Genomic DNA, 27,802 nt, shown 5'->3' with positions numbered 1-27,802 from the left:
TCATGTGTAGTAACTGAATTTCTTTCTCCTTATGGACTGGTAGAATTACATAACAGGGAATGTTTACTGGAACTTGAACCAGGGCATCCTGTATTGTCAAAATTACTCAATTTTGGTCACAACTCATACACCAGCAAAACATTTATGAACAAACAATTGTTTGATAGGCCCCCCACCTCAAATGCATGCAAACATTTCTGTTCCCAGATCATGTACAGATTCAGATTCTCTTAGTGTGGGCTCATTTATATTCATACAGAAGATCATTCCTCACTTCCTCACGATGCAAAAAAAAAAAAAAAAAAAAAAAAAAGATTGGAAAGCAGAATCTGAGAGTAACTCTACAAGGTCACATGTCTTAATCGTGCTATTCCACTTTTTAATTAAACATGTATAATGCATGACTGCAGATGCAGCTTAAACACATATTGCTGAGAGTTGGATGATTATATCCCTTATATATATGATTATATGCCCCTTTTTTGGTAAATCATACTCTTCTATAATGACAAAAAGTTTCATTGTATTTTTATTTTTCATGACTTTTATGTAAGGGCTTTTATTTAAGAAAGAAAAACATTATGACGCGCACAAAACCTATGGTTTCACATTCATATTATTGGATTTGTGAATATAAAATGGATACAAATGTATATAGAAAGAATATTAAAAGGATACAAATGTTACTACCCAGAAAGTCTTGCTGTTTTCCATGAAAAGTCAATCATTGTCTTTTCCCTATGTTTATATTTGTGATCACATCATGATTATGTGCTATATAGATACAATTTAGCTGATTATTTAAAAGGTAAAGATTTTTCAGAAGTTTGTTTTGACCCTCTTTCTTCCCTTTTTTTCTTCTCATACGTGTTTTTTTTTTTAAACTGCTGTAATGGTACATTTGCTTCTGGTGAACACAGCATTTTGAAAACAACCTCAAAGTCTCTGAGTGCAACTTCACTGTCGAACCTGGTATTTCCTGTAGCATTGAACGCAGCATAACGCCACGTCAGCTGACTTAGCTCCGTGGCTGCACAAAACTCACGTGACTCATATCAACACGTGACAGTCGGGACTCTGGCTTCATCATGGCTACAGCACCACAGTGAGTTGACATTTCTGTTTTCTGACAGCGCTTTGACTGATGAAAAATAAATGTGTGAAATTACTAAAAGGGTCGTTTTAGCTTCTTCTGTTTTACTGCATACAGATGTGAATCAGCTGAGCGCGCGGGCTGTTACCAGGCAGATCCCCTGTCACATAGTCGTCAACCAGCAAGATAAATACCTCAATATTTTATTTAAAGTCCAGTTTCACAAGGACGTTGGGCAGTTTCTAAACTAAAGCTACCGTGCATATATTATTAACTGCATCCATGAGAAATTAATAAAGAACAGATTCATGCAACCGGCCGGATTGAGATAAAAACAATTGGTGAATTACTAACTTTTGAATATATTGGCCAAAACTAAAGCACCATCTTTGCGTTATCTTATATAAAGTTAGCCTGTCTGACACTGTAATTAATGCGGTCTTAGTGCTTAATTGCGTGTGGTGCTGTTGTTTTGTGCGTATAAAGAGTGAAGTTATGAAAATAAGATAGAAGCTAATAAAATATTTGAGGATGTAACTACAATATGAGGACATACAGAAACATAATCTGGTTTCATGTGGTCTGTCTGGATCACATGGTGAGAACACAAAAACCTTAGAAGTAATTAATGAATAACAACTATGAAGAGCATCCTCGGTTCACTGCAAAAGTGTGCAAGTCCAACCGTAAAACCATGTGTTTAGTTTTGTCATGAATTTTAAAAGAACATATCATGCTCTCCTCATGACCTCCAGTAATTATGATGATGTCAATAAAATATCCTTCATTTTCTTGTGACATGACAGCCCAAACTGCCTTCCAGATAAAATAATCTGCTGAGGTAATCTGAAAAATGTCAGCAGTCAGTAAAGTGATCTCTGCCAGAGATTGAGAGATACACTTTACAATATTATGTAATCCACTACAACAGCAGAAACTTTGCCCACTAATTACCATCATTTAATCAGTAACAAGCTGACGCAGTTACACAATTAACAAGGTATCTTTGCGATTCCTGACTATTACTGTGTAGACTGTTTGGATTACTGTAAAGTACATTTCTATATCTACCTCGTTCAATAACAGCATAATTTCTCATGATTTATCCACACAGATACACAGTTAGACGTGTAAACTCAGCCAACAGGGAATGACGCAGAAATCCTTGAGCCATAGAATTCTGTGAAGTTATGGATTAACCTTTGCCACGGCTCAGGTTGAATCAGATATGTCATCTCTTATCAGCAAAGCCTCGGCCAGAGACCAAGATTTATATCCAAGACCTATCAGTTACGAGGTTGTCTATCAGTCCAGATCTTATGTCTTAGCTGTTTTTGAGGGCAGGTTAGGCCGTGGTTCACTCTCCTCTTCAGGCTGAAATCTACTCACCAACTCCTGAGGATTACCTCCAGACAGAAGTACATAAGTGTTCCTCTCTCCCAGCTGAGCGCCGATAGGATACTGACAAATTTGCGATCCTTTTCACCTGTCAAATTGTCAGGTTATTGAAATATATTAATAATAACAGGTCATGTACAGTGTTGTAATGGACAGTTTTTTGAGCATGTGACTCCACTGTGTGCTGCCATAATGGAACAGTTTGGTGTCTCTTGGCAACCGAATTCTCTGCAGTAAATTAAAACCACAGGCCAACACATCAGAAGACTTTGCATTACATTTTTTTTAAAGTGCAGCTGTTTAAGATTTTTGTGAATGCAAAGTCTTGTTTGTTTGACTGTGTCATTGATCATAATTGTTACCAGTGGTTGTAGATACATTGACCACCGGTCTGCTTACAGAACAGCCTAAAATTACAGTGACACTGTTGTGCAAAACACAAACACAAAGGAAAACACAACCATTTAAACTTGCCGTCCTGAAGTGCAAACACGTACACACAAAAAGAAAAAAATGCCAAATACCTGGACAAACCTTGGGTCCTGAGGTGCAGATGCAACACGCTGTACAAAACCATACACCTCAAGCCTGGACGTGCAAAAACACAAACCGGCTTCAGTGCCACCGTACAAAACATCTGGTTGGTCAGAATTTCCCGTGTTTTACTAAAATTCAAACACGTAGCATTGCCTGGAGCTACTTCACAGTAAAACTGGTTTGCTGAAGGAAAGGTTTTTTTGGCTGGATCATTGCAGTGTCTGTCATCAACTGTTTCAGATTAAAAGCCTCTGGAGTTTCATACACGGTCCAGCTGTATGCTATGTTTTGTATTTAATATGAAGCAGCGGCCTTTGTGTCCAGTAGGCATGAACCACTGTGGGATTTTTAGTGGTATGTGCTGTTGAACAAATGTTGATAGTTCACTACATGTATGTACAGATTAAAAAAAAAAAAAAAAAAAAAAAAAACTCTGTGGCACTTGAACATTTTTCACCGTGCTCCTAAATTTTTTTTGTGTGCTCCAATTTTTTTAATTCAGGAGCACTTCTAGTCTTTGGCAAAAGGTTAGCGTAGAGCCCTGAAGTGCTTCATGAATGTCAGGATATCAGAGCATACCAGGATGATGTGAACGATGAGGGTCAGTGTGGCTTGTGCTCTTTATGAGAAACCTATTCTAATCTAGACCCAGAGCCCTCCAAATAACTGCCAGTCTCTCAAACCACTACGCCTCCCTGAGTTATTCTGTCTCCCCGTCCTCTCAGATCTGTCTACTGGCTGGGTAATGACACCCTCAGGGTGTCCGCTGCCCTTTTTGCTGAGAACCGTCAACGACTGTGCCAGGGGCTGAATGCCAGCGACGGCGTGGTGCCAAACTCGGTGGTGGTGCTGCAGGGAGGAGAACAGAAGCAGAGGTACTGCACGGACACAGACCTCCTCTTCAGGCAGGTAGGTTGTCTGTGGTTTAAAAAAATGTTTTTATCCATCATTTATCCTCAAGCCAGCAGTGAGTTTATGTGCTGGTCTAGTTTTGTTTCCGTTGATTGTGCCGGATCTCTCGGGTAAAGTGGCCAGATGTGCACAAAACGTCACCCGGTCAAAGTCAAAGTTTTGAGCTTCTCTAGCGCTCAGAATCTGGTCTGTTCTCTTTGTCACATATATGTAGGTCGTTCTGCCACGCCCGTGTCTATGATGTTAATTTTCTGTCACACACCACACAAGCTCATGGCTACAAATAGTTTGTGGATAATAATTAATCCTCACATTGAAGTTTTTGTTTTAATGTTGTCCCCTGACTTCACATCTCTTGACCTAACCGGCCAGAATAAAGGAAACCTGTCATATGTCTCATGTGCTGCGACTGATTCTTGCCCTTCTGCAGGAGTCTTTCTTCCACTGGGCTTTCGGCGTGACTGAGCCTGACTGCTACGGAGCCATTGATGTTGACTCTGGGAAATCCATCCTTTTTGTTCCTAAACTGCCTGAAAGCCATGCTACTTGGATGGGCGAGTGAGTCACACTAATCCTCAAAGAGCTGCGCACACAGGCCAACAGTTATCAGCAGCGAGTCCGCCGCTCTGAGCTGTGACTTCTAAAAAGGGCTAACGGTTATGTTCTCCGCCTTTTTAAATGCTGTTTGTATTTCATTTATTGTACATGAAGCCAGGAAACATTTAAGACTTAATATATTTGTCATCACCCAAACACCCTCAGTGACATGTTTGACTATAATGATACAAAAGCCTTCTCTTGTATTGCCAGTTTACACTACACAAAGTAAATCAATTGTATTTATTAATCGTCTTGTGAAATAAAACTGAAAAATGACAAAATTACCAATAGGTAATCCTAATTTACATGTTCCAGACTCCTCAGTATTGTTGACTGTGCGTTATACAGCAGAGAAATCAGTGGACGTGATGATCCTGAAATAACCTGTCGGCTCCTGACCACGTCGTATGTTTGCTCTTCCCCTCTCATATAAACCTCAAAGCTTCTTTTGTCATCTGACATTTATAAAAAAATTTTTTACAAAAATCCTTTTTCACTCGGGAGTTATTTGGTCAGCACTTTAAGGTGTCAGGTTTTTCATTAGTTCTGCTTCCTCCATCTGAACTCTGTCCTGAATATTTCCCAACTGTAACATAACCCGCCTCATAAAATGACCAACGACTATGTAGGTTTTTTTGTGTAGTGTTTATTCACTTTTATTTTTAATCTATTGTGTTGTTTTTTTTTCAGGATCTTTCCCAGAAAGCACTTCAAGGATAAATATGCTGTGGATGAGGTGCAATACACCTGTGATGTAAGTCTGCCTGTCTGTTGCTCTTTGCGGCCGCTGCGGTCTGACCTTCCTTCTGTGCAGTAATTGAACCTTGATGTTAAGTCACAGAGCCATGACATTAGATGAAAGGAAATTAGTCAGTCCCTACAGGAAATCACAAGATAATGATCTCCACAATATTGATTGGAAGCTCACAATTTAGCAAAACTCAGATGATTTCTCCACAATAAATGTCCTTTGTTGGAGCTCTGCGGAAGGTGTTATGCACAAAGTAAACCCCTCCAAACGAAACTTCCTCTATTAACAAAAACAACTCCTCATTTATAGTCAGCAAGGCTCTTCAACCTCTCCTCTCCTCTCCTCTCATCACCACATCAGCTCTGTCTGGGAAAAAGTAGCAAAACAGGAAGTAATAGGATTCACAGGAAATGTAATCTTATGACAATTACTTTCCAACCGTCACACTTCCCTGCGTCAAATCGAACAGTGTTACATTACATTAGTTTTATACAGACTTGGAGTTATACTTTGCAGTTTGTTTTGGTGCATTCAATGTCCATTTAATTGATATGATATACAAATATTTAAAACACTTTTGACCAAAGATCTAAGTATTCAGTACTGCAGTGAGAGGCTGTTTTTTAAAGCTGCATATTTTTTGGACTCAGGGAGGTGTAGATATTTCTGTTTCTCACATTTCTTAAATATGCCCCTGCCGTTAATAGGTTTTTGTAATGTTACCACCAAAAAAATAAAATAAATAAATAAATCTCCAAATTCTGTGAATTGCATCAACATTTTTTAGAACAGGCCCTGCAAAATAAAGCATTTTAGATCACAACAATCACAAAAAAAATCTCTGCGAAATCCTGGAGGAACTGTATAGTGCTTTTGTTTTACAGATTCAAGACATTATTTTATTTGCCACAAAACTGTATTTACTATCTGTGGTACCAAATCATATGACTGATATTAGATGTATGCTACAACCTTCTGCAGAAGAAGGTGCGATTTGACACACTGTTCGTCCAGGTCCTGTATTCTTTCTTTCATCTCTTCAACTAAACACGTTATTTAAATGAGTTAAAATAGAAATGAATGTATAAGATCAACTTTGATTGGATGTTTGGGCCATGTGCACATATTTGTGTGAGAGGATGTTAAATCTGTGGGGAGTCTGTTGGCTGTGTTCGAGCTCACCCGAAGCAGGTGGAGCGTCATACTGATAATCCGTTTGGGAGAACCGCTCACGTGTGCACAACTGTGACAGAAGTCAAAATTTGAATTTAAATTTCTAACCTGCAGCTCGGTTTTAACAGGCAGGTCTGAAAAATCCACACATGTTCAGCTGTTGATAATTGCTTGTTTTGTGAGTTTGGGGGAACAGTTACGTCTATCAGTGTTGACAGCAGATTCCCAGAGGAGCCTCATTGGTAGGTTGACAGCTCCAGAGCTACTTAGGAGGCGTGCACGTTCACAAATCAAAATAAATTATTCAGACGAAAATATAAAAGCTCTCACCAGCCAACAAATCGCTAAAAAGTCTTTATTTGAAATGTTCACATATATTTTTACATTCACTTCTATATTTAACGCTTTGTTGTTTTGATGCCGACTCATCCTGCTGATGATCTTTCAGGTAGTTTTACCCCCGCACCTGTTTAGGTGTTACATTTCCTAATTAGTCACCGGTTAAGATGCAAATCAGCAGCCAATTCCTATGTGAAGCAGCAGCACCTCAATTCTGCTGGATAAAATTAGACAAATTAAATGCTGCTACTCCCTACTAATAACCAATACTGTCATCCAGTCAAGAAAAAGAAAGCAGTTGCTGCAGGTGTTCAGCATTCTGGTGGCAAATCTGCCGACAGAAAGACCTAAAAGAAAACAACATTTGTGTCTCATCAGAACCAGCTCATGAATATTTTAGGTGGTTTTCTATTTTTCAAACACTCCAACTTGGAAGGTCTTGTTGCAAACACACTTCTCTCAGCATTATGCTGCTTAACATGCAAACAATTCACACCTTTTTAAGTCGTTGAGGTTCATATTTTTAAAGTACCCGACTCATGTTTACCTTCTTTTATTGCTGCCAGAGTTTTCTTGATTTCCATATTTTGGATCTGAGACAATATATTTGGAACATTGTAATTATATACAAGTTACATGTACCATGTCGCCTTGTTCGGCTGCAAGTAAGCTCTTCAATAAAATAAAACCTAAGAGTATTCGCATTGTTTTTTTTAATGCATATTCCAGAAAAATCCTCACTGTTATGCAAACTTCAAAGTTCCTCAATCTGACTTTGTCTGTGGTTTACAGCTACTGCAAACACAACAAACCTGTTTCAGTCATAAATGTCTGTATATATTTAAGTGAGAACAATGCACTCACAGCAGCATTAAAAACATTTAAGCCAGGACTATTCAACTTCAGAAGTGGCCCAAATAGTGTAAAACAAATAAAAGAAAGTATTACTGCATACAATAAATTAGTCATGTGCATCCCTTTCCTTTCTCTTCAGTGGTATCATGTTAACAAATTGCAGACAGCAGCCAGAACACTGGTTTATTACTTGCTGTGGCCAGTAAAATACCCATCAGTCAATTCACTCTGGATTTAGCAATTTTGACAGTTAACGTTGCATCTCTTTACTTGCGGGAGAAACATGCTGAAAGCTTGTTGGTTTATCTAACATGAGTTTCTCAGCCCAGAAAACAATCCTGTTGCAGTCAATCACAGCTCATCCTGTCGTCAACACACATGGGGTTTCCCTGATCCCTCATCCCCACGCTGTCCTGTTGCCAAGGTTATCCAAATAGATTGTCTGTGACTGCACGCTCCTACTTGCTTACATCCTTTTATGTATTTGGGTGAGTCTGATTTGCAGGGAGCTTCTTGTTGGTTGAGTAGGCCTGACTTAAGCAGTCGTCACATTCAATGTGGAATCACTTCAATCTTAGCAGTTATTTTAAGAAAATCAAGCTTCTATTTAGTTTTTAGGTGTTGTCTTTTCAGAAACAACACAGTGAAAGGAATTGGAGTTGCATTAATAATAGTAACGGTGCTGAAATATCACCGCAGTGTCTGAGCACTGAGTCTGGGATCTGTTATGTGACATTTGGGCTGTTGGCAGAGGAGTAATAAAGTCTCTTGAGTTTTGTTATTCAGTGTGCTGTTGAGGCCACGGAGGCACAATGACGCCTGCCGGTGACCTTTTATTACGCTGCCTGAAACTAGAAAGAAACTGTTGCTTCATTGTGTGTCTGACTCTTCTAATTACTCTCCGTCTGCATTTCTGCAGATTGCTGATGTCCTGACCAATCTGAACCCAGCAGTCCTCCTCACTCTGGTATGCATCGCTCAGTCCTACCCAATTATAGTTTGTGATGTATGTTTTATTTTTGGAATATCTGATGACTGATGGGTACTAATCTGGGGTTACTGGCCTCGCCAACATTCCCAGGGTTTTTGTTTGTTGTATTTCTATGCTGTTCTTTTCTCTCTTCCACTTTGGCATATCAACATGCTACACACACACACACACACACACACACACACACACACACACACACACACACACACACACACACACACACACACACGATGAAACAGTTGCTTTGTACAACTGAAGGATTTCTGCACAAACTGTTGGACACCATCATTGCCCACCCAACATCAGTGCGTTTGCTGATGTGAACTTTGTGAACAAAGTGGTCCATGGTGGTGATGGAGTTATAGTAAAGGCAGGCATAAGCTATGGACAAACAAACAGGTGCATTTTATTGATGAGGGTTGGGATGTTCTCTGGCTCAGCGCATGTGACAACGTATTCCAATTCCTGACAATAAACAGCAACTTCGCTCAGTCATTAAAGAGGAGTGGACCAGTCTTCCACAGGCCACGATCAACAACCGGATCAACTCTGTGAAGGACATGTGTTGCACTGCATGAGGCAAATGATGGTCACACCACATACTGACTGGCTTTCAAGATAAAACTGCACATTTTAGAGTGGCCTTGTATTGTGACCATTTCAAGGCACATCTGTGCAATAATCCTTCTGTTTAACATGTCAGGTGGATGGATTATCTTTGCAAAAGTGAACATGGAATTTAATGAATTTGTGAACAAAATCTGAGAAAAGAATAAACCTTTAGTGTGCATAAAAGTCTTGGACAACAAGTGTTGTATTTGTATGTTTATTAAGTGTAAGTTAAGTGCCTTGAGATGACTTTCGCAGTGATTTAGCGTTATATAGATAACATTTAATTGACCTGATAGAACCAATTCTTGAAGTGATGGTGCGGGAGTATTCTACAACAGCAGCTTCACCCTAATCACCCTGCTGCACCTTGCTTTCTGTTAGCTGCCAACTCACTCATCATGTTAAAAATAAAATCACTGAATCCTTTCCATTTGCTGTTAAATATTGGCACAAAATATATTTGCTACTGAAAATTGTCAGCTTTTAAAAACCTGATAATTGTGTCGATCCGCTGCTTAGAATACATTTTGAGTAAACATCAATCCCTTTTTCTAATGGTAGATACCACAAATCAATTCAATCTCCTGTATCAACATTTGAATGCATTTGATGGTGATCTAATCACTTGTTTTTGTGATTTTTTTTTTTTTTTTTTTCCTGCAGCGAGGACAGAACACAGATAGTGGGAGCATCTGCCGTGAAGCCTCGTTCGAAGGAATTAGTCGGTATGTTTAATTGGCATCGATTTGCATTAACATAATTATACTTTGTTTGGGGAGTTGTTTTTTTCTTTCCATTTATAACCAAGGATGCAACAGACTGTTATGCGTGCTGATTGTTGCTGATTAACCTAATTCTGAATATAATTTAATTAAACAAGCAATCTTGCTTTGGCTTGTTAGCGGGCAATTAATACCAACGTCCCTGTTGTCCTTAGCATCGCTCTGTTCTTTTCTTAACTGCATATATTTACCATATACTTAATCTGACCCTAACGGCTTTTGAACAAAAGTCCCATATACTTATTTCAAATCTAATATAACAATTTGCATCAAATTACATTTATATGTATAATGGTGCTCTTTCTTGTCGTGTTTATTTATTTTTTTATCAGCTTCACCGTGAACAACACTCTTTTACACCCAGTCATTGTGGCATGGTAAGTAATGGAAATTAGTGTTATAATTGTAATTGCCCCCCAAAAAAAATTTCAGTCAAATTTTACCAAACTGTAGCCAATTACAGCTGCCCAGTCTGGTAATTGTGTATCAGCAACGAGGAGCTTTTCTTTGTTTTTTTTTTTTTTTCCTCCCTTCCCTCTTAGAGTCAGAAGTCAGTCTGCACGGATGTAATGGACTTCGTGCCTGCCTGCTTGTCCTTGGCATTAGAGTTTGCACCCTCCAGATGAATTGACATTTTCTGAAATAAGGAGGAATGCTATTCAGCCACACCTCCTGGGGAGCAGGGCTTGATTGAACCTGCCCCTCCCCCCCCCCCTTCCCCTCTTCTTGTCACAGCTCACATGGCTCCATTTTAATGGGCTTTTTCTTTTTTTTAACTTTCATTAGTGTTGCTATTGGTTACCACTGCTTTCTGTTATTTGTTAGGTTCTGTTATTGTAGAAGTCTTTAAGTCTCTGCAGTATCAAGCCATCTCAGGTGCACATAAATACATGAGCGGCTCTGCAACAGTAGAAAATGAATTAGAAACCAAATATACCTACACATTGCTTTAGCTAAATTCTATATGAGAGTGAGAGTGAGAGACTCATTTCTGTCTGTGTTTGCAGCCGTCTCTTAAAGACTGACATGGAGCTGGAGGTCCTTCGCTACACCAACAGGATTTCCAGTGAAGCCCACAAAATGGTAAAATCCTCCTCAGTCTGACGGACTATCTGTAAGAATGCTCCAACTTGTAAATAAACATATCAAAGAAAGGAAGACAAAAAAATTTGAGTTCAGAGCATGAAATTAAATACCCAAAGTATCACAAGGCTTTATACCCACCGAAAACATTGGTGCTGTCAGGATCCTCTGAAGCAGTAACCAGTTTAAATGCCATCCATTTAAACCTCCTCCAGTAGCTCGGAGGTCAGCAGTTAACCCAGATGGCCTTTGACCTATAAGCAGAACATTAAAGCAATATTTTACTTTCATGTTCATCACCATGAACAAAAGCTCTTCAGGGGTTAAGGAGCAGTTAAAGTCCCAATGTTATCTGTCCTCTGAAATCACTCACCGACAGTGTTCAGTGTTGTTTTCCACCTGTTGGTCCCCCACTGTTACGAGTGTGATCATCAGACTTGGTTTTCACGGGTATGTTTTTACCCATGAGCCCCCATTAACCACATTTATGGTAGATTTCCAGTTACACCCTTCAGGTGTGCTGTGAAATTAGCAGTATAGGCTAAATGTGTATGTGTGAGTGAATGTGCATGAGTGTACGCTTGTGTTCAGGGGCCCAAATAAGATATTTGCACCTGGGCCAGTCACAAGTATGTTACACTGCAGCCTCACAATGGTGTTACGTTAAAAGTGGAGATGACATCGGAAGCATCAAGTTGAACAGTAGGCTAGCTCATTAGAAAAATACAGAAAGCTATTTTGCATATAAAGCGTAAGTGAAAAGCAAATGATTATTGAATCTACATTTACAAAGTGATGTGTGTGACATCACAGAGGAGCTTACTTTTGTGCCATGTTGCTGTCAGGTACACAGAAAACAGTTATGAGGGTTTTTTGCTTACAGTGGACATTGAGACAAGTCAGTAACACATTTATCTCAGAATTTCTGTGTTTGCTAACAACACTTTTTTCTTCTGTAGATAATGAAGAATGTGAAACCTGGACAGAAAGAATATGAAATGGAGAGGTAAGTGGTGCATTTTTTTCAGTGGCGCTTATTTATAAAAAATGTTCTATTAGTAGATGTAAAGGTTTGTGTTTGGTCACAAGGATTCAACAATATCTCTTATCCTCGAGGGGCAATGTGTTGTACAGTCAGCAGTAACAGCACAGCCCTCAAGAAAACAATAAAGACAACATAGAAATCCCAGAGGGTTAGACAAAAGACCCACAGACAATAAAGGCAGCATACAAATCACTGAGTTATTGAAGTTATTTAGAAGGCCAATGGCAGCTGGAACAAATGACTTTTGTAGTCTATTTTTTTTCCCTATGTTGAGAGCCAGACTTGAACTCTTTGAACAGCCAGGATTGACCGGGCCCTCCTTAAAGTGCTGACCTCGGACAGATGAGTTGGGTCATTCAAGGTCGTGCCTGCAATTTTACTGCACACCGTGATAGTTCTGTGCAAATATAATTACTGGATCAGTTTAACCTGTAAATTTGACATGAGAAATGAGCAGCACGGGATGATGATCGGAGAGTTTGGATTACACCCAGCTGGTTCTGCAAGGTATCAAAAAAAAAAAAAAAAAAAAAAAAAAAAAATCTGTAAAATATTGAACTACTACTTAGTTTTGGTCACGTTGGACTCATTGAAACAATAGTGACATTTTCTGAACTGGCCGCTTGCAGCTTTTTAAATGATAATTTATCGGTTCAAGAGGCTTTGAGCAAAACAAAAACATAAGTCACTTTTATCATGATTTGATATATTTCTGTCTGTTTTGTTTCTGTCTATATTTTGGTAGGATTTCTGGCCACCTTTTATTTTTTCAGTAATGTCAGAGCAGCTGTCCGTCACCCTCGTTTGCCTTTGCTGTGCCAGCCGTCCTACACATCTCCGCGATGCTGTCGAGATCTGTCAAATGTGTTTGATGTGCTTTGACCGTGTGATGATTAAAAAATGAGTACTGAATGAATTCTTAAAAAGCACAGAGTCAGGAAGAGGGCAGCCAAAGTCCTTTGGCCAATTAGTGTTGTATCTAATCTCTGCGGTGCTGAAATTGTTTCCTTTTTCCTCCCGGGGTTCTTTTACCAAACGACTGCTTTTTGTGTCTCTGCAGTCTGTTCCAGCACTACTGCTACAACAAAGGAGGGATGCGCCACACCTCGTACACCTGTATCTGTGGAAGGTAAGGCTTTATCAAGGATTCTTTGCGCCCTGGGTATAATAAGGATACTAATGAAGTAAAAGAAAGCATTTGATGCTCTAACAGCGCTCTGTTTGACGGAGTGCTCTTGGGAAAATTAAAAGTACAAACAATATTAATGCAGAATATATTTTAAGCATCTATGACACTGTTAAAGATTCAAAAATAAATTGAGGAAGCAGCACTCTGCTTTATTCTGGATGTCTTATCAGCCAAAACAAAGCATGCTCACATTACCTTCCTCGCTCTATCAAGGTTACTGTTAGCCAGCAGCATCATTATGGATGAAGAATTGTTAGACGTTGTTGCTCATCATGCTTTGACCTTTTGTGATAAAGGCCATGTGTATAAAGTAGCACCTTGGGATAAGTGGTCAGTGGATGCAAGTTCTTTTCCTGTTTAAATTAGGAGCTTGAAACATGAAACTGGAATACCTTCGATGCTTCAAAGTGATCACCTTGAAAGAAGTTTATATCTCGTAGTTTGTTAGTTGTAGCGTTTGTTTTTTTCCATTGACGCTTTGTTTATTCCCACCAGCGGCAATAATTCCTCTGTCCTCCACTACGGCCATGCTGGGGCTCCTAATGACAAGACGGTTATGGATGGAGACATGTGGTGAGTAGTTTATCGTGGTATTGGCTTATGTCTCACAAACTGCACAGATTCTCCTAAAGGAGGAGCCGTTGCTCCACTGTCACAACCTCTACAGTGTCTGCGTAATGTCCTCAAGCAGCATTGTTACCGTTTTGTTTACATTGTGATCTTCAGTTCAGTTTTATTTGAAGGGTAGAATTATCTTGCAAAATGGTCCTAAAACACTTCATAATTAAAAAGAAAAACAAATAGCCACAGTAAATCAGCACAAGTCGAAAGTTAGCGTCTGAGTTGAACAGTTAAAAATGTCTTGTTGCTAAAAACGTTTACCTTGTTAAAACATTTAAAAGGTAAAACAACCAGGATCTAAAAGTATAACACAAAAGTGACTTAAATCTGGATAAAATGTTCTATTTATGATAGAGTTCTGGCAGAGGAACACGAGGCCGACTGCGTACCCTTTTGTAATCCAGGTTAAAAAATCCACACATTCAATAACTAAAATCTGTAACCAGTTAAAAGATATGGTTAAAAATGGCCAAAATCTAAAACGTGTTTTGTAAAAGAGTATTTGGAAATAATAATAATAATAATAATAGAGATACATGAGAGATAAATGTCTGGTTTGTGGGAGAGCTGCAGGCAAAAAATATATACAAAACATTTTTTATGTTTTATGATTCACTAACAAACTGTGATTTACAAATACAAAACACCGTTAACAAATTAATGCATTTTATTTTGTAAATACAAAATGTCCCTATCAAACAAATAAACATCTTATTTCTAATACATTACTTCAGAGACAAATACAGCATGTTGTACAAGTACAATAAATGTACATCGTACAGTGACAAATGTAAAGGCATCACTTTTAGAAGTCTTTACACTGATTGTAATGGAGATTTTCTAACAAATGTTTTGAGTTATTCCTGCTGCGACTCAACTAAACATTATTGCTGCAGAAAGATTATGACAAAAGTAATGAAATATGTATATTTTTTTCACAATTGTTTCTGAAGCATGATGTAATAACATTACGTTGTAAAAGAAATGTAAAAAAAAAAAGTGTTTGTTGGTGTTTTGTATTTGCAAACTCCACTGTGTTTGTAAAACATGTTTAAGTTTGTTTGTTTGTTAGGTTTTGTTGGGAATGAATTTGACCTGATCGGTTGTGATGTCATGTCCCCTGCAGTCTGTTCGACATGGGTGGAGAGTACTACTGCTACTCCTCAGACATCACCTGCTCCTTCCCGGCCAACGGCAAGTTCACTCCAGACCAGAGGGCCATCTATGAGGCTGTGCTGAAATCCTCCCGCACCGTCATGGCTGCCATCAAACCAGGTTACCATCTATTTAGTCTGAAATAAGGATATTTTACTTTAAAAATTAAACTGATAAAACGTCCTTGTATTTATGTTTTCTTATGTTGCATATATAGAAATCGGTTTTTGTTGTTGTAAAGCAAACCATAGCAATGGCCATTAAACAGAACAAAAGCAAGTTTCCAAGGAAATTACAGGTTGTTGTTTTTTTTACTATCAATTAGAGCTGGTGGTGTCTTGAGTAAAATGTAAACCAGGTTTGAGAATTTAAATTTAAAGTTTAGGTCAAAAAATGTTTGTTGTTCACTGACAAAGATGTTTGTGTTGAAGGTGTGAAGTGGACCGACATGCACCGCCTGGCTGACAAGGTCCATCTGGAGGAGCTCGTGAAGATGGGCCTCGTGCAGGGCAGCGTGGAGGACATGTTGAAGGTCCACCTGGGCTCCGTCTTCATGCCCCACGGCCTGGGACACCTGCTGGGCATCGACGTGCACGACGTGGGGGGTTACCCTGAGGTAAGAGCAGGAGATGAGCCACATCACAAGCAGCCGGTAGTTAAATAGTCTAGAGACAGTAGAAGGAGGAGGCACATTCCTGTTCATCAATATTGATGTGTCATCAATAATACAGAGACTGCTAGTGCAGAAGTGAGAGGGGAACAAAAAGAGGCCAAGCAGCAGGAACAAGTTCAGGATGAGGGCAGGGGAGCGAGGGGAAGGTGAAATAATGCCTCAACTTTGAGCACAGATGGTTTCATGCTGTGGTGGAGGGTTTTGTACTGGTACACAGTTTTGACAAGTAAATACAGACAACAGTTAACCCAGAGTGGATCTGCTGAGTGTTTACCAGCAGGTTACCAGTTGGAGGAAACACACGATGAACCAGGGCTCAGTTGAGAATACACGATGCTCTTTGACAGTTGCGGTAAACACAACAGGAGACATATAAAAGATGGCTCGATGAAGTGACTTCATTCATCTCCAATCATCAGTTTTATTCCTGTCCGGGTGGGGGAAAAAAATTGCTGATATGATATTAAGTCTCAGTGAAACAGTCCAAGGAAAAGCTGGAAGGAGCTAATTCACAATAAATATTTAACACTTCAAAAAAAAGCAAAGAATTAAAATGATATTCTGTGCTCATGTAGTTGTTGCCTGTGCTGCAGGGAGCAGCCTCCATTTAGTCTAAAAGTGCTCATTATTATATCCTGTTGTCCAGGGGGTGGAGCGTATTGACGAGCCTGGACTAAGGAGTCTCCGGATGGGCTGCCCGGTGCAGGAGCGTATGGTCCTCACGGTGGAGCCTGGCATATACTTCATCAACCACCTGCTGGACCAGGCCCTGGCCAACCCGGCCCAGAGCTGCTTCATCAACAACCAAGTGCTGGCTCGCTTCCGCGGCTTTGGAGGGGTCAGTGTGCCCACACGGTTATATTTGGTTTATTTGTTGGATTGGATTCACCGGGAAGGGGGGGGGGGGGGGTGGAGGAGGCGGGGCATAAATGCTACAAGACAGCTTGCAGGGCAACAGGAAGTTGTTACATCGTCTACAGAATGACAGCATTGATATTCTTTCGTGATTTGCATCGGGCCAAATGTACAGCTGTGAAGGTGAAAGCTGTAAAGATGGAATATTGTTACGTTAAGCAGAAAAATGTCAAGTAAAGACCAAAAGTAGAAAAACTAAGGTTTAGCAAAGGTTTTCCTTGTCACTGTAACCTTCTCGCTGCCTTATGAATTATATCACAAAAATGATGAGATCTGTCAATGTGGTAGTTTCAGTGAGCCGAGCACAGCAGCGTTACAAGACCCGAGAGACATTTCAAACAGTTTCATGTTCACTTTTAAAGAAATATGATTTGTCTGCAGCCTTTCATTAACCGCTCATGTATCTTCCTCTATTGGATTTACTTTGACTGATCTCAGCCATTCAGCCGTAACCGTAAATAATATGAATGAAAGTCAATATTATCAAACGGTGCTCCAGTCTGAATTTCTCTTTTAAGGCTGTGGTACATTCACACGCTCGTATTCAACATCTGAATTCTTGTTTGTTTACATGTTTGCGCTGACTGATGTGCGTCACTGACCTCTGCCTCACTGCTGTGTGCAGGTTCGCATTGAGGACGACATCGCAGTGACGGCGGACGGCGTGGAGCTGCTGACCTGCGTCCCTCGTACCGTGGAGGAGATTGAGGCTTTCATGGCCGACTCCACAAAAGCTTTCAGCCCGGTCTAAAACAGTGAGAAATTCTGAGCTATACGCTGCATTGTCATTTATTACTGCAGATACTCTTTAGTCAAACTGAAGTTATTACTCTCTCATGCAACACATTCATAATCAAGATTAGTATTACATGAAATTCCATTTCTGACAGTATTGGCATAAAGCTTTGAAACTTGACAAAGGTTAGCAACATTTATGTGCCTCTGGGGAAATTTAATTTTTTAATTTTTTTAAAAAATAACTCTTATTCTTATATTTTTCTCTTTGTAAACATTTGGCAAAAAAAATGCTGTGAAACTGAATGAAATAAACATTGAACAGTAGATTTCTTGATTTAGTTGTTACTTTGTATTAAAGCCAAGTTGCTCATAAAAATGACAGATAGGGTCACTGGACCACAAAGTTTCTGTGAACCAGACAGTAAGTCCTCTTTTCCTGATGGTTGCTCTTTAAGACAAAGAACCTTTAAATGAATATGTAAAAATAGGACGAGGAACTTCTAAAATCTGGCCCCTGTAATACCGCCATCATCCTCCAGATAGAAGACTTGAGTCAGAGACTCCTCATTGTCTCTGATGTAAAAGCCAATCAGCTTCAGAAATACACCGGTGCTGAAATAATGTGTTATATTTCAGAAAGTCGAAAACCTGAAATAAGACAAATGCAGATATTTTATTAGGTGCAGTCATAAGTTGAACACTGAAGATTCTGTTTGATTGTTTTGATAAAAAGGTGAAGAGTCATGTTTGGCATTCAGGATGTTTCCTCCTCTTAGAGACTGAATTAGTTTCATACGGGAGTCATTCAGAACTTAAACATTGATACATACAGTATACAGTACTTGTGGATCCGAGGTAAGTTTATAATGCTTGGAGGGAATTAATAAAAGCTACATTACAACAGGAGCTGAATATCTGAGAGGTACTGTGTGCAGTTTTGGACGCAAATTGAAAACAGCTGTGTCGTGGCAGAAAAGGTTCATAAACAGATTTACAAAGATGTAAATCTCATATGAAGACGAGTTTTAAAATACCGTGATGATTTATCTTTACAGTCAAATAACATTCTATGAATAATTCAACATTTATGATTATCAGGAATTGTACAATCGTGGAATGATCATATCCCACTGAAAAAAAAAAAAATATATATATACAGTTTTCTTCAACTCAACCAAAAATACTTGAGTATTTCCAACCATCTGCTTCTACCATCCTGCAGGCTGCGGAACGCCTACATTCAGTGTAGAGACTGGAATTGGCTTGAAGGCAGCAAAGGTTTTATCCCCACAGCCACGAGGGGCCACCGGTTGCCGATAAACCAGCGTTCTCCCTGGGGAGCCACACAAATAAATAAAGACGGAGATTTTTTCTTCTCAGTTGCTGGAGAGGAGGACAACTGTCTGAGAAGACTTAAAAACAACCTTTATCATTCACTCTGTCATACATACATATATACATACAAATTACATCAGCTGCTCTTACATCTCGTGGCTGTGTAGGAAGGAGAAAAAAAGCGTGGTTTGCCAGAAGGATCTTAAACATTTCTAATTCTGACGTGTGTAAATCTACGTTACGTAAAGAATACGCAGGGTTTGCTGCACCGTTTTAGAATCTGATGATCTGCAACTGTTGTCAGTTTGATGAGGCTACGTATCTTTGGTCAACAGTGGACGTGTAATAACTGAATACAGGTGACATCCTGCCACAAATCTCAGCATTGTAGCATAAAAAAAAAACATATTAGAGCATAATATTTTGTTTACATAGTCCACATTAAAAGGTGTACAGGTGCTCTCCTCTTCATGAGTAATCCACATGATTGGTAAAAAAGCAGCTGCAGACTGTTCCTCTCGCAGCAAAGAAGGTGGATTCTTTAAATTAGACACGGTTCAAACCCAAAAAGTGTTTTGGATTCCCCCCCCCTGATCTCTGTGTTTATCCAGTGACTGGATTCCTGTCCCCCAACGATTCTTCTCTAACAACAGCTGTCTCCAAATAAACCCACAAAAATGCTCCATTCTCAGTTTCCATCCTTGGCAAACACAACAAGGGTCTATTTTAGGCAAGGTCCGGCCAGTCTATTCGTCCCCACTGGTCCAGGACTAGAGGGCTTCCGGCGGGTATCGAGTCCGACCCAACATGGAGCTGAGGGCCACTGATAAGAGAGTGCTAGCTGCGGCCCCGATGGACAGACTGTTTGTGGGCCACTCGTGAACATGAAGCACAGCACGTTGTCTTGTAGTAATCGTACACGCAGAGGCGGGCCTGGACCACCACGTTGCAGTTGAAGTACTTGTCTCTGCAGTTCTCATCTGAAACAAAAAGAAGCGCTGGTTTTGTATTGTTTGGTTCCAGCAAACACTGCATGATACTTTTTAAACCAAGAGATGAATGAGATCATATGACAAACGAGCCCAAGTGTTGCAGGGTGACGGGCAGGACATTCCTCCACTATAATGACTTTGTGTTGGTAAAGATGCTAAGATCATCAGGAAACATTCCTGCAGGTCAGTAATATTCCAGACGACATGATAAAAGTTGACTGACCTATGTGAGGTATGCAGGGCTCGGGGTTGCAATCCTCCTTCTCTGCTGGTCTCAGCTGCTTATCGCAGCCGTCGCTCGACAGCATGTCGTCAGACAGGCAGCGCACCTCCCGCACACGGAAACCGCCCTCACATGTTTTTGAACACTGGACGGGGGCAGGAGTCAGTGACAGAAGTCAGTCTCACGGTAATAAAAGTCAAAGAGCTGGCCGACTGCTGGCACCGCAGCTACTGCAAACATTCTTAATGTTACGATCGGAACCTTTAAAAGGCCTTGAAAACATATTTTATCAGTTAGCCTCTTACTAGGGCACACGGGATCCAACATAAACAGGACTTTCTGTCAAACCTTGAACAGGTTTGGTTATTTCATGAGCCACTGCTGGATTTCTTTTTTCGTTGTGGATAAAGGGCTCAGTTAGAAAAAAGGTGTACTTCAGGGCACCAATCAGAGTTTAGAATCAAACCCTGATGATGAATGGTTGTTTGGTCACTGTCAGTAAAATCTGATCAACCCAAGTCCCCAGGAGGCAAATTAACAAAGATCTGATACATTTTAGCAAATTTAGAAATGAGCTTTGATGTGAGAGGGAAATACTTAAGAATAACGGAAACATTTCAGGTTCAAACACTGATGTTGTATCTTGCATGGTAAACAGTGTTGGGGAGTAATTAGTTACATGTAACAGTGTTTAGTTGTTATGTAAATATGTGTCATTGTTATCCATTACACTTCCTGATAAAAACAACAATGAAATTACAGTTAGTTCATTATACAGGGGCAACGTGAATAGATCCCTTTTGGTAGAAAGCTGATATTTAGAATATATTTTTTATTCTGCTGCTTTGTGCCTTCTGTTTATGTCTGGACAGGCTCCATTCATTTGAGCAGTGTGCACTCAGATTTTGAGCTTTGTTGGTTGTTGTTGTTGTTGTTGGTTGGTTCCCTTGTTTGACTTATTTGAGTTAGCTCTGCCTCTCGTCTGCAATGTGCATCGGTTTAATCAACCACATCAAGGCAGCTGGCCGTGTTATTGGACAAGAACGTCTTTTAGTGCTGGAAATCCAAGAATGTTTTCATTCTGGCATCAGAGAAGGACTCTAACATTACTACACAGTGTAAAGCTGGTTCGCCAGCAGTGAAAATGTTGACATTGAAATGTTCGATGTCAAACCTCAGGAAACATCTGAATAGGTCACATAAAATAAAGTACCTAAAAGTCTGCCAGTAATCAGTGTTGAGTACTGTTGGGAGGTTTACACCGCCTAGTTTGAATCATATGTTAGAAATAATAATCAAATGTAACAAATTTACATTACTTTGTTGAAGTAATTGAAATAGTTTCATTACTCATTAGATTTTTAAAAGGGCAACTAGTAATCTATAACCTATTGCATTTCAAAAGCAACCGTCCCAACACTGATGGCAAATAATAGTATTTAGCAAATGAACGATAATTTATCAGACCTACTTTCTCCCGCACGTCAACAGGAATTGCCCAGATTAGTGGTCCAATTGTCTAAACAATGGTGAAGGATACGGTTTCACATCTTACTCACAGCACTCCAGTCCGTGTGGTACCACTTTGCTCCACAGGCCTTGATGTTGCAGCTCTGCTGGCTGAGAGGCCGGTCCAGAGAGGAGCACTCGTACAGTGGCATGACGGTAAAGCCTTCATCTGACCTCATCAGACACACTACTGACCTCTGCTGGCTGCCCGGGCCACACTCTGCAGAGCACTGGCTCACAAAAAAACAATAGCATAGACCATATGGATTCAGTTACACATCACAGAGAGGAGACAGGGAATAATACACGTAATATGTCATTATGAAGTCACTGTGAAATCCCACATATTAGACAACTTATTAGTAAACCTTTAAACCCAGCACGACCCCCTGTCGACCTCATACCTGGCTCCAGGGGCCGGTGAACCACTCGATACGATTCTCACAGGGGCCGTTGTTGCAGACCTGAGAGTCAGCGGGCCGTTCACTGCCACAGCCCTCCAGAGGGAGGCTGCTGATGTGGTTGGTCAGGCAGCGAACTCCCCGGGTTCGTACACCCATCCCACACTCAGCAGAGCACTGCGGGGAGAAAGACGTGTTTTATAGCTCAGGTGGTTCAACAACCAGAAACTTGGCTTTTAAGAGCCCTTAAATTAAACTGTGCTTTTTGGCCCATTATTTTAGTAGTTTTCACAAAAATAAAGTAGAAAACAAGTCAAATGTGTGTAAAGTTGGTATGACAGTTTTTGGAGGCAACATTTAAGATGGACTGAACTTTTCTCATTTTTGAACAACTCAAACTATTTTTGTTGAAATCAGTGTCATTCACTTTTCCTCTGAGTTTCATTGAATTATCATAATGCTGCACAGCTAACTGGTTTCATCACTGTCAAACAAAAACATGTGCCAAGTTCTGCTGAGCTCTTCCTTCCCTGCAGTAAGTTCCTGGCTGTTTCTACTCTGAACTGTGCAGCTGACCAACAGTGAAGTGATGTTAACTGAAAGCAAAGAAAAAAACAAGCAGTACTCTCTCAGATTCAGGTCCCTGAACACATGCTCTGTTTTCTCATCCTAATAATTGCCATCTTCAGAAATCCATATTCTTGTTAGCTCTTATTATATAACAGCCTTTTCTCATATTTTTTCATTATGATCACTCTACAGTAAGTGAAATCTTCTGTCCGTTCTTCACTGTGTCAAAATCTACATTTAAGGGTGTATATCTCAACTGGTTACTTGTGTGACGAAGACAGACCTACAGTATGCAATGACTGCCTCTATTATTAGAAATGAATGAGAGTCGCTGTGTCTCTGCTGGACTTGGACTCCTACCCTGTTGCCCCACTCGGTGTAGAACCAGCTCTTGGCACAGGCTCCCATGTCGCAGTTCTCCACGTCGATGGGCCGCAGATTCATGTTGCACTCCTCGTCAGGAACAAAGTCGCCCACATTACTTACACAGCGTACCTCTCGTGACCTTTGACCCAGCCCACACGGCACTGAGCACTATAGAGATACAGGCCACAGGGTTAATACTTTACATTGGAGGAAAGTTTTCTTTTTTTCATGAATGTGCTTTTTAGCTTTATCTAGTGCACCATAAAAGTATGTATTACCCTTCAGTAACTTGGAATATATGCTGAGACAGAGTAAAAGTAAAGGGAGGCAAAAAGATGCTCCAACACATGTGAACATCACTAATACAAACAAAAAGAAAACTTAAGACACAGACGTTGGGGATCCTGAATGTTACACACACATTTATCTATTTGTTAAAGCTTTATATCATTCAGGGATGCCGTAGCATCCCCAGACAGGTGATGTTAAACACACTGTCACATTCAGACTGACGGCTGCCACTCACAGCGGTCCACTCGGAGCGGATCTGCCACTCGCTGCAGATCTTCAGCTGGCAGGTGCTGGCGGTCTCGGGTCGCTCCAGGTGTCGACAGCGGCTCGTGTGGACGTTGAGGGTGTGGTTGGCGTAAACCTGGCGGCACAGGATCTGCCGGTGCTGCATGCCCAGGCCGCAGGTCTTGCTGCATTCTGACCACTCTCCAATATCCCAGCTGCCCGGGCGAAAGTCACAACAGCTGGTGTTAGGAATGGCGCTTTCACTTTTTGTTGATGTTTTTCTTGAAGAAATCTTTGATTATCACATTTTAAAAATACTAATTTGAGTGATAATTTGCAAACAGTTTCATAGGAATGTAAAGACTTCAAAGAGCATGAACACAAAATACTTAGCAATATATAGCAGAAACAATAAACCAGCATATTTTTGAATCAAACAGGATTATTTTTCAAAACATTATGTATATCATTGAGTAATAGTAGTCTGTATATTATTAGATCAAATATATTTTGAATAGAAAGCCTTTGATGTTCAGCAGTAATCAGTAATTTGAACAGAGGAGAGATCTCTCACAATGCGGGGCAGGGCTCCAGGTTGCAGGCCTCTTCCTGTGGAGTCGGTCGGCTGCTGCTGTCACACAGTGTGTCCGATACCTGGACATGGTTCAGCCGGTGGACGCAGTGAAAGACAGAATATCTGAAACCTAAAAAGCAGACAATTGATTTGGTCACTTCCTCCTGAAAACTAATGTCAAGGTCACATGTTAAGCACCTGGTGGTTCTGTAAACTAATACATTTTACTCAGAAAGGCCATTATAAGAAGTGCTGAAAAATGTTGGAAAGACCAAATGATTGTCGTTTTAGTAACAATAAGTTAGTGCTTTGTTAATTTTTGTATTCTGCGTCATGTGAAAAGGTTTATTTTTGGAAAAGACAGACTTCATATCTTTTGATTTGAAAATTCACACATAAAGTAGCCTGTAGAAGACTTACATGAAGTTACCTAACAGAAGACTTGAATATTTTGGATAACTAGTAAACGGGTCGATCATATTTGTCAATAAATACATTTTGATTCATGTTGGAACTGTAAAAACTCCTGTTTACTTTCCTTTTTGCACTGATTTATAACTAAAAACCAAAAAGGTAAACACTGAACACGAACTGCGTTGTCTGACCTTTTCCACAGGAAGCACTGCACTCTGTAGAACCAGTCAGTTTCCAGTTGTACTCTCTCTCATGCCTGGGCGGCTGTACGGCGGGTACCTGATTGTCAGGGAGAGGAGGGGGATACTTCCCACCACCCGCTGAGTTAAAATGTTCCTGTTGAGAGTTGCTGTGATGGTCGTATCCACCATGTCCTTTCACAGTGTTCCCTGAGCCACGGAGACAGAGTTCAGACACACCAAGGAATATAACTCACTGCTGAATGATGGGTAAAGTTAAAATGAAATATGCGAGGAAGATTAAACACTTGGTTGGTCAGATGATTGTAAGAGGAGAAGGATACAAGTAGGGCTGAACTAAAGCTCAGTTTTATTATGAACTGACAGTTACTTTCTCCATTAATAGTGTCTATAAATTTTATTGAGCAATCAGACAAAGTTGTGGCAACAGACAGTAGGGAGTAGAAAGTGGGTCTTATTTACCATCTGGTCTGTGGGTTGGTTGCTGAGGACCAACCGTCTTCTCAGAGGGGAGGATGTACTCGTAGTGAATACCGGGGTTTGGCTGCTGGAAGATCATCTGAAGGAAGGCAGATGGCACTCAGTCAACAATCCTAAAAAAACACTTTTATCTTCCAAAATGTGAGGTCTGCTTTCTCAGGTCAAACTTTCCATTATGAATAAAAAAGACATTAACTTCCCTCAGGTGAAAGCTGATTTGTTACTCACATAAACATCCAAGATCTCATTGGTGGGACCTTCGGCAAGAAACGACTCCCCAGCTGTGCTGCTGATTTCGTTGGGTCGGCGGTAGGTGAACATGGTCCCGCCCCCTTCGTACTTTCCCGGTCGATCAATAGCCCAGTTTCCATTGATGATAGATCGCCCTGATCGGCTTCGCAGAGCTGAAAGAGACGAAGAAAACCACCACACAATCACCACTGACAACCCTGAACTGAAACAAAAGGGGAAAATATGGCAGCAACCTCTTCCACATAATTATTGTTTAATGTAAAATTATTGTGACATAATGAGAAAAATAAAAAGCAGGTCTGAAGCCGAGTTTCTCCACTCAAAAAACCCCAAAAAAGAAAGAAAAGGTAATTACAGCTCACTGAATAAACACTCTCACGTGCACTTTCAAAGCAATGCCTTTTACAAACGTGACAATCTGTTTGTGCTGGCAAATCTTTCATGCAAACCCTGCAACAAAATCTGATGTTTTCCACTCATTTAAAGAGGCCATTAGAAAAGCATTAGAAGTGTAACATTATACAGGCTTGTAAAAGGGTGTTTGAACAACTAAAAGCACTATTAGATATGCACAGCATAGCACAGAGGCCTATTGAGAGAAAATTAGGGATGTGGTGAGGCTCCTGTTGGATTCTTGTCCTCGTCTCTTTTTTTGTTTTCATTTTTAAACACATGACATGTGGCTGCCTGGAATTTTTACATACATATCTTTTTACGTAGTTGCTGTTTTGTTTTTTTGTTTATCCCCAGAGACGATTCACAGTTTCTTCTATTGTGAAAGGGAATGACTGTGTGTAAATGTTCCAGTAGGACCATTTAAATGTATACAAGTGCGCGTGCGTGCGTGTGTGTATAAATGGTCAGTTGAAATTAAAGAAAGCAGAGTGTACTTGGCATCCGAGTGGTTGGGATTTGAAAGGTAGGTCCTGAAACCATCCACACTATGTTCCTGGGTCTTGTTTTTTTAATTTTTTTTCACAGAGCGGTGAAATTCCTCATCTTAATTAAAAAGGATGGTGAGGCTTGAGGGGTAAGATCCCCTAATGAAAGCATGTTGATGCACTTTCCTCGAGGGGAGCAGCCGTGGGGGGAAAATCAGGGCCGTTCCCCTCTTCCTCCGAACCGACCGCTGAGTTGGGGCCTGGCTCTCATTAAACAATGTCTGACATTCCAGCAGTCACTTCTGAAAATAACCCGCTACTGTGTCCCACGGCTGCACCTCTTTAAAGACACCATTTATCTACCAGGTAGTGTGGGGCTCCACTGAAAGGTTGCATCTCAGCAGTGGATGATAATAGAGACAGCACACTGGAGAAATCCTGACAAAAAAGACACCACCCCTCGTTTATTTGCCTTTTCATAAGATAAATGTAATTAATTTTTCAGGCAGCTGCTGCCTGGACAGCTGGATTTAGCAGAATTGTCAGATGTTAGCGTATCCAATGACAAACATTTTATGCATTCATCATTTCCTAATTTCTTTCATGACCTCTCAGAAGCTTTCTTTTCATTGGAGTCATACATTTAATCTGTAACATCATACTCCATTTGGTCCATAGAGGTTCTAATTTTTTCGATATATGTTTAGAGCTGGAATGAAAGCTCTGCAGTCAACTGCAACAAATGAAACTGTTAAGCAGGATGGAAACTGAAACACTATTCACTGGGAGACAGCTCACTTAGCTGTTAAGGAAAACGCTTACTCAAGCAAACGCAGTGAGGCTTTTAAATGAATGAACATATTTTTACTCCAAGTCAAATGGTAAGGTTTTCCTACTGGTAAACTTAATTATTAGTTAATAGTAGCACCATTCACTCAGATGTAAAACAGCAGCTACAGCCTTGCAAGTGTATGTCAACCAAAAAGTTGCAATTTACATGCATGTCTGTCCAGATTCATGTAATATATGTAGTAAAGACTTTGAAGGAATTTGGCAAATAAAGCTGAATGTGATAGAACACAAAGTTTCAGCCACGACAGTAGACAATGCTTATAATATGGATGTTTCTGTAAAAATGTATTCTTCAAACACACCTTCAATCCGACACCACAGCAGGTCTCTACCATCGGCATAGTTTTAAGATGGACACCCAAGATTAATGTCACTAATTCAGTATCCGACTAAATATGAAATATGGTCGCAAATCCTCTAAAAGTGCATTTACAGAAGATTAAGATGTCACAGTGGCGTTGTCTTTTGACCTTATGGATATATTTCACTTCATCACTTCACCCCATTAGTCATTTGTGTGACATGTTGTCATTATTAACATCTGAGCTTCTGAGTTATGGCCACAAATGTGTTTTGTGAGGTCACAGTGACCTTTAACCTTGACACCAAATTTTAAACATTTTATCTTGGAGTCCAAGTGAACTTTTGTACCAGATTTGAAGACATTTACTCAAAGCATTCCTGAGATAAGACAGACATTTTGAAAACGTAATGTTCTCTCAGTGTGGAGGCACAAAAAAAAGCTGGAATCCAGTCTTGAGGAAGAAGACCACGA

General features: G+C 40.2%; 2 protein-coding genes across 2 annotated transcripts in view; one reads left to right on the top strand and one right to left on the bottom strand.

The window, feature by feature from the left end:
* The first annotated feature begins 1,071 nt into the window (after positions 1 to 1,071).
* On the top strand, positions 1,072 to 17,786 carry pepd (peptidase D). The gene is made up of 15 exons (XM_069174098.1): positions 1,072 to 1,105; positions 3,754 to 3,937; positions 4,371 to 4,498; positions 5,231 to 5,294; positions 8,578 to 8,625; positions 9,925 to 9,986; positions 10,376 to 10,420; positions 11,051 to 11,126; positions 12,086 to 12,132; positions 13,232 to 13,300; positions 13,856 to 13,933; positions 15,108 to 15,256; positions 15,568 to 15,752; positions 16,456 to 16,647; positions 17,350 to 17,786. The coding sequence occupies exons 1-15, from the start codon at positions 1,089 to 1,091 to the stop codon at positions 17,473 to 17,475; spliced, it is 1,470 nt and encodes a 489-aa protein (XP_069030199.1). The 5' UTR covers positions 1,072 to 1,088; the 3' UTR covers positions 17,476 to 17,786.
* A 304-nt stretch (positions 17,787 to 18,090) lies between these two features.
* LOC138213174 (thrombospondin type-1 domain-containing protein 4-like) overlaps positions 18,091 to 27,802 on the bottom strand; it is a 44,277-nt gene continuing 34,565 nt past the window's right edge. The window contains exons 9-18 of the mRNA XM_069174097.1: positions 25,271 to 25,446; positions 25,025 to 25,121; positions 24,554 to 24,751; positions 23,949 to 24,078; positions 23,385 to 23,589; positions 22,853 to 23,026; positions 21,926 to 22,099; positions 21,572 to 21,751; positions 20,013 to 20,157; positions 18,091 to 19,777 (exon numbers count right to left, since the gene is read on the bottom strand). Coding sequence (XP_069030198.1) covers positions 19,635 to 19,777; positions 20,013 to 20,157; positions 21,572 to 21,751; positions 21,926 to 22,099; positions 22,853 to 23,026; positions 23,385 to 23,589; positions 23,949 to 24,078; positions 24,554 to 24,751; positions 25,025 to 25,121; positions 25,271 to 25,446 — 1,622 coding nt within the window. The 3' untranslated portion in view covers positions 18,091 to 19,634. The remainder of the gene's footprint in view (positions 19,778 to 20,012; positions 20,158 to 21,571; positions 21,752 to 21,925; positions 22,100 to 22,852; positions 23,027 to 23,384; positions 23,590 to 23,948; positions 24,079 to 24,553; positions 24,752 to 25,024; positions 25,122 to 25,270; positions 25,447 to 27,802) is intronic.

This window comes from Embiotoca jacksoni, unplaced genomic scaffold (assembly GCF_022577435.1).
Source record: "Embiotoca jacksoni isolate LCO1_2020_lvr unplaced genomic scaffold, fEmbJac1.0.p SCAF_6, whole genome shotgun sequence".
Taxonomy (NCBI): Eukaryota; Metazoa; Chordata; class Actinopteri; family Embiotocidae; genus Embiotoca; species Embiotoca jacksoni.
This window is presented reverse-complemented; position numbering and strand designations above follow the sequence as displayed.